Consider the following 13003-nt stretch of genomic DNA (forward strand, 5'->3'; position numbering starts at 1 on the left):
TTGTTCTGTTTGGCTTTTTAGTTTGTCAAATCCAAGTGAAGTGCAAAGAATGCAGACCCCTGTGCCAGAATTCTAGGAAGAGCAAAATTAGATACTACTAATATCAAGTATCCATCTTTACACTTTAGCCAGCCGGGAAGAAAAATTTTAACGCCGTATCCCACAACCGCGCAGCCTTAGGTGTTGTTTCCAAACTCCCTGCAGTATTGCCATCGCCAAAACTCAACAGATCATTACGTGTCTACCACATTTTTCTGTTACTGAATGAACATTCAAGTAGACCCGACAAGATCTAACCTCGCCTCTGCCAGATGAAATCGAAAAGAAGGCCACGCGCGGTTGAGGGATACGGCGTTAAAATTGTTCTCCCCAGTCCTCCGAATTACGTCACCAGATCACCTGGAGGGCAATAACATATTGTTTGAAGCAGAGTTTATGATCATTCTGTGTAAAGACCACAACTGATAGAATACCAATGCTGTGGTAGAGTTTGTTTGTCTTTGTAATATAGTCCTCAGAAGGGCTTTGTTTGTGACTGAGATTCGGATTTGGGCAACTTTACCCTCTCATAGTATCAGAGTACATTCAGTTGACCGTATTCTGGAATAGGAATACAGTACATGGAATAGAAGTTAGAAATCCATCGTTTATTTGGTAAAGACTTGTTTCCTTGTCTCAAAGTGCCCTTGGATGTGAGGGGCCTGGAACAACAAAACTGAAACAACCCAAACCCATACAAAAATGCCATCCTTAGGGGGAGGCGCGGTGGCTTCATGTTTAGTGCGCTCGACTCCGGATCGAGTGGTCAGGGTTCGGGGCCTGGCTGGGAAAATTGCGTTGTGTTCTTGGGCAAGACACTTTACTCTCACAGAGCCTCTCTCCACCCAGGTGTATAATTGGGTACCGGCGTAATGCTGGGGGTAACCCTGCGATGGACTAGCATCCCATCCGGGGGGGAGTATAAATACTCCTAGTCGCTTAATGCTACTGAAACCAGAGATAAGCGCCGGCCTGATGGACCTTCTGGCTCGTAAGCAGTGACTTTACCTTTACCTTAGGCCTAAACATTATCTAAAGCATATTGTTTAGGCCTAAGGTTAGCATTTTTGTGAAGGTTTGGGTCGTTTCAGCTATTGTACCCTCCACACCCTACTGCCACGTGCACACCAGGTCCCTCACGTCCAAGGGCACTTTGAAATATGGAAACAAGTCTTTATCCATTTTATATGTGGATTGACATTAAAAGTGTCAAACACCTGCTAAAATGTTCTTTGAAACATAAATTATATCTTATCATCCTTGTTGCTTCAAAACCCTAGACATACATGTACCATTTTACAAGTAACTCACAGTTTCACTGGACATATGTTCTTATTCCTGAGTAGGTTCAGTTGAATGCACCCTTAGTCAAACTCCATTCTACATGTACGTGTACATGTGTGTCATTCCTGGACTCAATTAGTTTTCAATTTTAAGTTGCCCTTGGTTCAGTGCTTATTCTGCTTTCAATTAAAACAAGTAGGGATTGTAGTATTTTAAGAGTGTTAGCATTACTGCATGATAACTTGTTCTGGCTTGTAAATCAGTACTTAATTGCTCAAATCCAATTAAACACAAATATCTGCGTGGAAAGCATTTTTACGAAGTTTCTGGTCAACGAAAGACTGAGGAACCTTTTTTATGTTTGGGCCACATGGAAAATGGGGTTAGAGATCTCTTTATTGCAACAGTATCTTGCAGCTTCTGTCGTTCAGTCTTTTGTATTCAGTTTGAGAATCAACGCTATCACATACTGTACAAGAGCTGCTGCATTGCACAAATGCTGTGTTTTTGTTTTTTGTAAATGGAGCAGACTGAATTCAACAGTTTTCCATAATCTGGGAAGACATGTGCCAAGTGCATGAAAACCTCAGTTTCCCTGCTGATGCAGAGGTTTGGAAAGCCAACCCATTGGAAAAAGTGCTTAGTTATACTGGCATGTTCATCGTTGGCATCAGAGGTAGAAAATAAACAACACCCCAAATGCATCCAAGATGCCAAAGCTAACTTTTTGTTATATTTACTACTTCCTAATTAAACAACAGTTTCTATATCTAAAAACCTCAAAAACAAGAAAACAACAGTTTTCAATACTTACCGCTTTTTTTTAAGTCTTGGTATATTGGATTGTTTGTTTTTTTTTGTGTTTGTTTGTTTGTTATTTATTTGTTTAAGCAGGTTGAAGTTTTGGCAGCTATTCAGCTGATGTGGACCTGCAATACCCGCGCACCCATACATTCACAAAGGGCAGCCACAACACCGGGAACTTCATCCCCTACTCTTCTCGAATATTGTGTGGGTTCTTTACAGTGCAACGCGCCTTGCCGTGGCCACCCAACAAACTTTCATATTTGACAATTACGTGTAAATACGTCAACTCAACAACCCATACAGCGGTGTTCAACTTACAACTGTACAAAATTTGCAAGGAGACGTGATTGTCAATCAAATACACACATCTCGATTGGCAGAAAATTTGTAAAAATCTTTGTTAGGTGGCCAAGGTAAGGCGCATCGCACTGCAACATCCCGCAGGGAGGTTATGAACATGGAAGATATTTGTGAGACAGGGCCTACGGTTTACAGTCCTTATCCGAGAAGACTTGAAAGTCCAACTATTTGTGGGTGAAATAAGCAAAGACCAGGGATGACACTAGGATTTTTCAATTTGGGTCCTGGGACCCACACGTTCGGCCAAATTGGGGTCCCAATATCTTGGCGACCCTCTGCGAGAAAAAGAGTATGTTTTAAATTATGAGGAAAAGAGAGTAACCAACTTGGAATTAATATTGACGGATATGCATAGGACCGGCCGACAAAGGCTTTTTCTAGAGCCATTACATTCATTCCTGGACAAGAACTCTGTTAATGAAAGAGCACCCTTCCCAAGGGTTTACGCATTACTGGTTTCCTCCCTTAAGAGCAACGAACAGTGACGTCTTTTGCTATATATTTGCATTCAGTGACTTGCAGAGTACATTCCTCTGAAGAAGACCACAGAAGGCGGTCGAAAATTTAGTTTTAACCTTTTTAGATGTTTTAAACCCCATTTCTTAGAACTTCAATTATGAGCACAGATCGCTCCAACAGTTTTACAAACAACAGAATATACTGATAAATCAAAGCAAGTTGTGTGAGTTATTTAAGTCAGTGCCTTGCGTCCTGGGACACATTAAAATTTCAATGATGCATTTTTTGGATTTCATTTGCGTAAAAATGCACGATTTCTGCGTTAACACGATCCCTGAAGACAGTGTGTGTTTCTTGGGTTCCAGCAAGCCCCACCAGACATAAAAACAATCATGGTGCACTATTATCACTGCTGTTTGTTAATTACAATAAGAATAATTCATTGTTCTTAAGAGCTGTCAACATGATACCGGTACTTGGGTAACTTTTTTTACAGGGTTGATATCAACAAAATTCCAAGACAACTAGAGAATCATTCATCCATTTACATGTGTTGTCCAAACTGTGTAGTTAATATTACAGAGTTTTAGAAATGGCAACCCCACAAAACAATATCACATTTTGACTTACGATACTGCAAAATTACATTTTGAGGTGACATTTTTGTCAGCATTGCCATTGAAGATCTTAAAGTCTCTATTGTCAACCTGCTCCAGTTTATGAAAAGTTACTATATACATGTATATTGCATGGGATCAGTTAGAGGGTCCTTCTTTGTTAGACAGATCTCTTTGATATTAGAGAATGAATCCACCTCCACTATACTCCATTCTCTACAAGAAAAAATATGTACCATGCTATGAGTCAATCATTATGACCTTGATAATTACATGAAAGTTGAATAACTCCACAGAGGCAAATGCAATCAAAGGGTACATCAAAAACCATTAGCAAAGGAGACTTTTGTTCATGTTGACTGCCTCATCTGATTAAACCATTAAACTTTGTTATTTAGAGTAGGTCGTGCTAGCAAATTTATAGTGGAGTGCATGCAAGGGCTTTTTTTACTAGTAGGAAAGGTAAGGAGTTTCTCCTTTTAAAAGACTGCTCAAGTTGATAATGGCACACTTCTTTTGTCAAGTGTCTGTACTCCTATAAACAATTTCAAACACCCATCCCCATGCGTGATAATAATAATTATTATCATCTAGAATGATGGTGCACTGCAAAGGCTAGACCACCACAACAGGGATTTTAGCTTTGACACTTTGTTAACAGTGCGTGATTTCTCTTGTCCTCTCAAGTTTATGGACACATGAAGAGTTGTGAAATGGGCTCCATGGTTTATCATTCTCGTTCAACAAACCAGTTATAAGGTCAAGGAAGCAACCTGTATGTAAGGCAGTCATGAAGAAGCCTGGAAAGTAAGCAGCCTTGAAAGGACTTACATGTAAACCCATGACTGTACAACTCTGCCAACTAAGCCATCAAAGCCCTTTAGAGCGAGTTTCGATCAAGTGTCATAAAACCAAAAAGGAAGTAATTACACCTAGCCGACACAAAGCACAGAAAAATGTGTACGCGCATGCCTCAATTGTTCTTGGTTTCCCTTCTGATTGGTTGAAAAAGTGGCGCGAGAAATTTGAACCAATCACTGAGTGAAGTAATACAAAACCAAAGCAATTGGCTAATTACTTTCAACACTCAATTAAAGCTGGTTGTGACAAGTTCATTTTCACTCTATAAGAAGTGAACTTCATGAGAGAATAATGTACGATTCAACATTTTGCTAAGCATTAGGCAGTTTTAAGCATTACTGTTCAACAGTAAATACTGCACTGTACTTGTAATAAGATGTCAATGAAGTGAAAAAAGTATGTGGGTGGCAATCAACAGGCAGTAACTTTCCCACTACCATCCACCCCTGGCCATTATTTTTAATTCTGATTTGACCATCCCATCAGTAGAAAATAATAATTTTTATTAGGGCCGATTTACATGGTACGACTTTGTTGCATGCGACAAGCTCACGACAGGCCTACGACATGACTTACGATTGTCGCAGCGTTTTAAAACATGCCCTTGTGCAATAAAGGATTAATTTCACTATTTTCAAAGTTTTCCAAATTGCCATTGTTATGAATTTTGTGAAAACTTTGAAAATATGCATGAAATGTCCCTATTGCCCCCTGAGAGTGACACTTGACAGATTTTAGTTATTGTGTTATAGAGATTGTGTTATTTTTGTTGGAGGGTGCGAAATTGTTAAAAATAAAGCTCATTTTCTCCTTTAAGAGTTTGAAAATTTTTTGAATGAATAATACAGCAATTATTGAATTTGGCTTTCGTAGAATATGAAGAATTCTGCAGATCTCGGAGGATGTTATCCACCTCGGCCTTCGGCCTTGGTGGATAACACCCTCCTCAACCTGCAGAATTCTTGATATCCTACTCAGCCTCATTCAGTAATTGCTAAATAATAAATAATTGTAAGATTATCTTTCATTAAAAGACAGGAGAGCTATGGTTGACAGTCTCATGCAATTAAATCAAACTGACAAGTTTGGCCTCATAGAGCTGGATCAAGAAGGAAAGTAATGTTGACACTCACTCACTAGCTTCCAACAACAATAAACAAGAATGCAGTTTATTATGCAGAATACAGGTACATAATCCCCATACTTTCTCCTCGCATTCTTACTTCTGATGAGTATGCTATCATTTTAGTATCGTAAAAATATTTGTGATCAAATTTTGTCATGGAACACACCCAGCTATTGTGGGAAAGCAAGGTTAGTTTCTTCAAAAATTATCTGGTATTAACTTTTTCCTCATTAAAACACTAATGCTTTCCTTGACCTTCATAAGCTTTTGTATCATGATAAACTTACCATCTTGTGTTCCATGAATGCCAGCCAGTCTGATGTGGCCGTGGGCAAGAGCCCCATGGAATGACATTTATACAGCGCTAGAGCCACCAATGACAAGTTTCCAAGGAGATAAAAGAACTTCTGAAGTATAACATGGTCATGTTCTCCTTCAAGGGATACGAAAGCTGTGTAAAAAGAAACTTTAGCATGAGACATACAACAAAAGTCTGCTAAAGTGCTTCCATTATCTCTATAGTGTGTATAGAGCGGTTTTCAATTGAATGTTGTAAAACCAAAACCAAAGTAATTACTTTGGCCACTCAAAAAGGATGGAGACAATCCAGTAAACCAATCAAAACTTGAAGTAATTACACGTAGCCGACACAAAGTGCGGGAAAATGTGCACGTGCGAGCCATGATTGGTTTTGGTTGCACTTCCGATTGGTTGTGAAAGTGGCACGAGAACTTTGAACCAATCACTGAGTGAAATAACGCAAAACCAAAGCAATTCGCTAATTACTTTTGACACAATTGAAAACCGCTCTATTAAAGTCTGCTGTGCACCAAGAGTTAACAGTCGCAAAAACTGACACTGACAATCGCTTCCTCAGTATTATTTTGAACTTGGCTTCAGCCTCAAACTTGACTGGAGAGAAGCATGTTTTTAAAGCTCCTGATATGGTAGGTTAAGTGGTTGTTACTATAGTTATTGTGATAAATTCTTTTCAAGATTGGTGGATTAAGTTGAGTGCTTAATATGATTGGCTGATGCAACTGTCCAATTACAGGTATCCGATTACAGCCAACTGTCCAATTACAACCCTACACAATAATTGGTGAAAAATAAAGCAGTTAATGCTCAAAATTGAGGAAATTGTAATGGTTATGACTGAAATTACAATAGGATCCTTAGCCAAACTCTCAAAGTAATGCATCTTACTTGATTTAATGGCCAAAAGTGCCTTGACTGGCCTGAGGAACATCATTCCAACCATCATAATAGGGAAGATGGAAATTGAGTTACCAGCCATGTACATAATGAACAAATTCATTGGGATCTGCTTGAATGGCCCAAGAGCAATGTCCCAAGATTTCTGAAATAAGAACAGGCAGAATCAGTTCAAAAAGTACTGCCAATGGATTTGCTTGATAAATAAAAAGGAAAAAAAAAAGTTTCTAGTCTACTAGTGCCAGAGCACTAATTGAGCACACTGTAAAATGAAATCAACAAATAACCTAAGTCAAGTCAGTTCATTGTTACAAAGGGGCAGCAGCAAGAGCACTCACCTCCCACCAATGTGGGCCCCAGGTTCGATTCCCAGACTCAGGGTTGAGTTTGATGGTTCTCTTCTCTGCACCAAGAGGTTTTTCCCCTCTCCTCATAAAACCGACATTTGATTTGATTTGCGTCGAGTTGTTGATTTCAGTTTTCATTTTTCCCAATTAGTGCTTCAGCGCTAGAAAACTTGACACTTAAATAATTATCCCTTTGACGCCTGAACCAGACAAAACCGGCCAGGGAAAACCCCAGGAGTCAATGGGATAAACTTCCTTTCCTTTCCTGTTCCCTCCTAAGAATGACACCTAAATGTACAGATATTACTCTGTCTAGCGCCAGACAGTTTTGCTCATCAATGGGGGACCATTTCGGGGATGAAAGGGTTAAACATATGTCAAAAATGAAGGTGCTGAGTCCTCAGTTAGAATGACACCTTCACATCAGTCTTCTTGTAAAGGACAAATTCAGTAAAAGTTCTTATATAGTCTGCATGGTTAACCAAACAAACAAGATGTCGTCAGTTCAACCAGGTTTGGTTTGGTACTACTTGCTTAAGAAACTTTCAAACCATGATAAAAGATTATAACATCACGGGAATTGCTCAATGTTGATACGTCTACAGACTGTAGTGAGAAGAATGTGGCATTCAGTCAAAACATACCTTTGCTACTAAATGGGTGCTGTTGACATCTCGACACTCCTGAGGAAAGATAAATCAGCAATCAGAGAATTCAAACAGAGATGCTGATGGAGTTAGGGTTTACAAAATACACAACATAAAGCCAAAAAGTTACATGTATATGGAGTCAGTTCATTGGTATAACTTGAATTATGCAGATGTACATAGCTTAGCATTTACAAATCAAGCCAGTTCACTGAGTTGCATATGACATCCAACATGATTTCACTTTTTGTTTATTCCCAGACTCTGATGTCCGAATTCCAATAATAATAACCTTCTCATTGTTCACTGCCCTCAATCCCATTTTCTGTGACTCTTAGAGGATCGACTAAAAAATAAAAACCTGAGAAAGTGAACAAACATCAGCCAATCATAGCATTGACAATGATTGTGACCCAATAACATGTAGAGCGACTCTTATCGTCATCTTTGATGATCAGGAACTTGTCAGAAAATTGCAATGGGGGATGGGGGTGAAGATCAGTAAAGCGGCGAAAGTAAAATGGCCCTCCCTTGGTAAGGGATTGAAATGTCTTGACCCTCCCCTGGAACTCATCCTAAAATTCTCTGACACCTCCCCCTCCCCCCAATTTGTTATACAGTTGTAGAAGAAAACTTGTTCAGCATTTTTAATAAAGCAAACCTAACATGCAAGTGATGTCTCTGTTAGAGAAACAGGACAAAAAAAGCTTTAGATCACCAGGATGATAATAGTTTTTACCACTGGAAACCAAGATACACGAACTGCATTCAAAACTATCAATAGCTTCTTTGATATGTTCATATGGCAGGAAATATTTTGTATGGCACTATTTTCATACTGTACCTGGTTTGTATTTGTGTTATAACATAATATTAAAGCATCCCTTTATGATCACAACGGCTTAATTTCTTGTACCCTCCCACTTTTGCTGTCTATTTTTTCCATGGCCCTCTCTTTTGAAAAACTGTGACCCTCCCGGGTTTTCCAACTCCCCCCAGCTAATTTCTGTCAAATCCCTAAGAATAGTTGTTGGGAAGGAGCCTGGTCTCAGTCAAACACTGTGAGCTCTTTTATTAAGAATGTAGCTTATAATGTTGCTAACCACTGTGTTAGGGAATGTAAAATGTTGCCTTGTCAAAAGTGGTTTGTAAACATCCGTTCAATATTACCGGTAGCTTGTGTGATGTTACCTCAACAACAATATCGTTACCTTAGACTTCATCCATGTAAGTTTACATGTAAGCATCTTATGTTATTTCTGTTTCACTTAGATATTTGTTTGCAAAAGTTCTTTTTGTTATTTAAATGTGCCATTCACTGGAACAAAATGATTATGTTTTGGCAGCCAATAAGACTCTAGGTGGCATGTTAAAGAGCAGCAAAAAAGTCAGCAATATCTTTGCTTCAAATTATTGGTCCATTACTACATCACCTACTACTTCCTTGATACCACATGCACTAGTATTTTTGGCTTTCCCTCTAAGTTTTATTAAGGGGCAAATTTAGGGGGGGAGGGCACCACAGTCCCCCTTTTTTGTTCATTTTTTGAAACGTTTCTATTACGAACCATGTTTCCAGTGGTACTGTGCATCAAGTGGTTTTATTTTGTTTAGTTTTAGAGCTCTTCCTATTTCAAATACAGTTTATGTTTATAAATATACCTTTAAAAAATATGAAATAGCAAAATCATTATTTATATTTTGCATATCGTCTATAACATGGTAATAAAATAAATCTCTGAATAGTTTACGTAGCACTGTTGTTAAGATATCCTTTCCTGAAATCGTTGTTGAAAAAGGTGGTGGACAAAACACCGACCGGCCCCAGTCCATCGTCTACCCAAATGGACTACCCTAAAATGGACTAAATCTTAAAAATACCATTTCGAATAAGTGCTATTGAAAGAACTGAATTGATTATAATACTTACACTGCACATACCTTGATAATCTTCATCCATACGGCCATGCTTTCACTTCACTTACCGTACATGAAGTAATCAGCCATCACGACAATAATCGAATGCTAACCTTTTTAAAATGGGTGCTTGGACTTAAATTACTGTTGAAAAATGCTGTTTAAAACGGGTGTTGAGGCTTAAGTAAGCACTATTTGAGATGCTGCTTACACAAAGATCAACAGTACTCGTTCGAAATAGTATTTTTAGGGTAGTCCATCCGGGTAGTCCATGGACTGGGGGTCAGTGTTTTGTCCACCACCGTTGAAAAAACATCCCAATTTTTTCCTTCGGAACTCTCACGTTTTGCTCAATGCTGTAGGCAGTAACTAGACTAATGTGAATTTTCAAGTGGGGCAGGGGTATCGGGAGGGCTCTCACCACACCTACAACCCTCTCTTTGTAAATATTCTAGATCTGCCCATGCTACAGGAATTCTCCTCCATATATTCAATAAGCTAGGCAGCGTGTGTCCAAGATTCATACAAATTCCTTTTAATTTTTTTTCCATCGTAGTCAGAAATTGCCGTGTTTTTCTATTGTGCAACTTCATTGGCTCCAGTCCACCTTGGAATCATGTGCAAGATCAGGAGTAGACACTTAAGTGCTGATCAAGCACAATACTCTCACTGTTCACCAGTTTGCTCACTTGTCAAGCAGTGAACGGCGATTGAATTCTTGGATTTATTAGCCCAGTTTTTTGGTTGTATTGAACCTTGAATACTTACACAGAGTCTGCTTCCAACTGCCGGGAAACCCTGTTTCTTGCCATTGATCGAACCAGCGAGTTTGTCAGTCGAAGCAATGAGTTCATCAATGGAACCAACGAATTCACCAATCAAACTAACAAGTTCAGCAGCCTGTTACAGTCGTAAGTTGTGAAACGAAGTTCCCACGGCCTACTCCCGTCTGACCTTGTAGCTCAGTCGGTAGATCAGCGGTGATCTAACCCGGAGGTCGTGGGTTCAATTCAAACACTGGTCAGAGTTTTTCTCTGTCCTTGTGTGGGCCCATTTCCACTAGTAGGGCTAACGCTCACATGGTTCATATGACTAGAAAACTAGCACTTCACATTACACTCTAATCAGTTAATTCTGTTCAAATGTAAGTGCTACCAGGCCAACGTAATCCTTCTTTGTATTTGTACATGTTCATTGCCGTGACTTTAACATCTTCAGTTCCCACAGCCTGCTCCCGTCTGACCTTGTAGCGCAGTTGGTAGAGCAGCGGTGATCTAACCCGAAAGTCGTGGGTTCAATTCCCACCCTGGTCTCAGTTTTTCTCTGTCCTTGTGTGGGCCGATTTCCATTATTCGGATCCGGTGTATGAAAGGCAAGCCCAAATTACATAGCCTCATAGGGCTCACCCCTGATAAGTTTCTTAATTTACTTCCTGTGAGAAAATTCCTTGTGTCGTTAATTTGCCACTCCACTGTTCAAATTCTAGCTTCCCTCGTTGCCACTTAAAACAGACTGTGATTATCACTACAAAAAATCTTAACGCCTACATCGATTCACCCCGCCTCCAGGCGTCTTTTCTGGTATACAAAATAGTACATTTAGTTCACCTACCACATGCTGTAATCTCTGATCTGTGAAGCCAACTGGATCAGGTAAATCATTGTGCTGAACGAACTGTCTATCGGGAACATGCCGCGGTCTAGGAGCATAAAAAAAAAGCATAGTGAATATAAAAACTATCAAATTCTTATTCTGGGTTATTCAGTTCTCACAGGAACTGAGGGTGGAAGACCAATGAACAAGAAATCATCACGGAAATGGTACTAATAAAGTTATTACGATTTAATTACAAAGTATTTAGCACCAAAAACTATTTTTAAAAAAACGTAGTGTAAAATGTCTAGCGATCTCACCTACTAGTCAAGTCAATTGACCATTTATTTGTCGACCTTCTCGAAATCGACCTATTCGCCATATTTCCTTGTTACATGTATAAACGGTCCAGTCCTTTTCGCTTCTTTTTTGAGTCATGCGCGATAGCGAAGTTTTGTTTTGCTGCAATTGCGGCTTTCTCGTACCCGAAGCCAAAACACTGTGTGGTTAGCTGCTGTTTTGCTACAAAATTATAGTAATCTTGTCTTTGAAGCATTCCTCCCTTGGTGGATTATGGGCAGCAGACACACCCGTCGTTCGAATGGCGAAAGAGCGCGTTCCAATAATTCAGAGCGCGAGGAATCGAATTCAACTGTCAGTGAAGACACAGAAAGTGATAACGAGTCAGACCTTGTGAGCGTTCTGGCCTTTCTGCTGCGCAGGTAAGGGGCACAGCGTCTTCCAAACAACCAGTAAATTTCTGAATATTGTGCGGTTATGTTAAGGGATATTACTTTGGAGAAAATTTGACTATTTACTTTGCGTTTTCTCTGATAGTACAACTAATGGCATGGAATGGACAACCAGCTGACTTTTTATCATGCTTTGTTATGTAACTTATTCCATAACATCCTTTGCCTGATCTGGTGTCCTGGAGCGTAAAGCGAATAAACTTTAAGTTTGAGTTCAACTGCATCGTGATCAATAAATTATATTATTGGTACGTCATGCATCCCATAGTGTTTATAAGAGGTCTAACCGAAAATAATTTGTCCACACGTAATAAATTAAATGCTATTAGAGACTGTTGTCGTAGTTTTGCCACTAATACTGATTCTGTGTACTTATTGACTGAGTAAGTGGGCTAGACGTAAATATTTTCCTCTCTGACCTTGCCAAAAGTAGATTAATGATGAAATGGTATATGAAATGAATCATATATGAACTGCGGATATGAAATCAAGTGAAGCTATATCTTCGCACTTATGAGCGCAATTTCAGCAATGTGTGGTTCCAGAAAATATCCATACCCCCACCACGGAAGACAATTGGAAATTCCGAGGGAGAGGGGGGGTTAAAGGGCAGTAATTTCCAAGGGGTAGGGGGGTTTCGTGGGAAACTACTTTTCCAAAGGGTCACGAACCACATACAAAACATTGAAAGCAACATACGATCGATCTGAAGCACAAAACACACTATCGGACGATGTTTTGAAACAAAAGTCAGTTTTGAGATAAAGTTAATACTATTAGCTTCAATGTTTCCGTTTTTCTTTGAGTTAGCTAGCGCTACAATCTCCCGAAGCTAAGAACAATGTGTCTTTCATTTGGGACGGATTCAAAACATTTAAAATGGCGGTCTCAACTGGAGTCTCGTCCCCAGACTTCCAAGTTTGTCTCTTTTTCGTCCAACCAACACTTCCGTTCACTTGAGTATCACTTTTCGCTACCT

The 13003-nt window shown here is 39.4% G+C and overlaps 2 protein-coding genes across 2 annotated transcripts in view; one reads left to right on the plus strand and one right to left on the minus strand.

The window, feature by feature from the left end:
* Window positions 1-3226: 3226 nt before the first annotated feature.
* Window positions 3227-11744, minus strand: LOC138018686 (ER membrane protein complex subunit 4-like). Its single transcript, XM_068865374.1, has 6 exons — window positions 11593-11744; window positions 11291-11378; window positions 7760-7798; window positions 6760-6913; window positions 5841-6004; window positions 3227-3782 (listed from the first exon to the last, which is right to left on the minus strand). Exons 1-6 carry the CDS (start codon window positions 11652-11654, stop codon window positions 3747-3749), a joined length of 543 nt encoding a protein of 180 aa, XP_068721475.1. The 5' UTR covers window positions 11655-11744; the 3' UTR covers window positions 3227-3746.
* Window positions 11723-13003, plus strand: part of LOC138018685 (DDB1- and CUL4-associated factor 11-like) — a 28547-nt gene continuing 27266 nt past the window's right edge. The window contains exon 1 of the mRNA XM_068865373.1: window positions 11723-11994. Coding sequence (XP_068721474.1) covers window positions 11846-11994 — 149 coding nt within the window. The 5' untranslated portion in view covers window positions 11723-11845. The remainder of the gene's footprint in view (window positions 11995-13003) is intronic.

Source organism: Montipora capricornis, chromosome 10, assembly GCF_036669925.1.
Source record: "Montipora capricornis isolate CH-2021 chromosome 10, ASM3666992v2, whole genome shotgun sequence".
Taxonomy (NCBI): domain Eukaryota; kingdom Metazoa; phylum Cnidaria; class Anthozoa; order Scleractinia; family Acroporidae; genus Montipora; species Montipora capricornis.

Coding starts and splice junctions, on each gene's coding strand:
- LOC138018686 (XM_068865374.1), bottom strand. CDS start 11,654: ATGGCGAATAGGTCGATTTCGAGAAGGTCGACAAATAAATGGTCAATT. Junction 7,799..11,290: donor ATCAGAGATTACAGCATGTG/GTAGGTGAACTA, acceptor ATCTTTCCTCAG/GAGTGTCGAGATGTCAACAG. Junction 6,914..7,759: donor GCACCCATTTAGTAGCAAAG/GTATGTTTTGAC, acceptor TTCTTATTTCAG/AAATCTTGGGACATTGCTCT.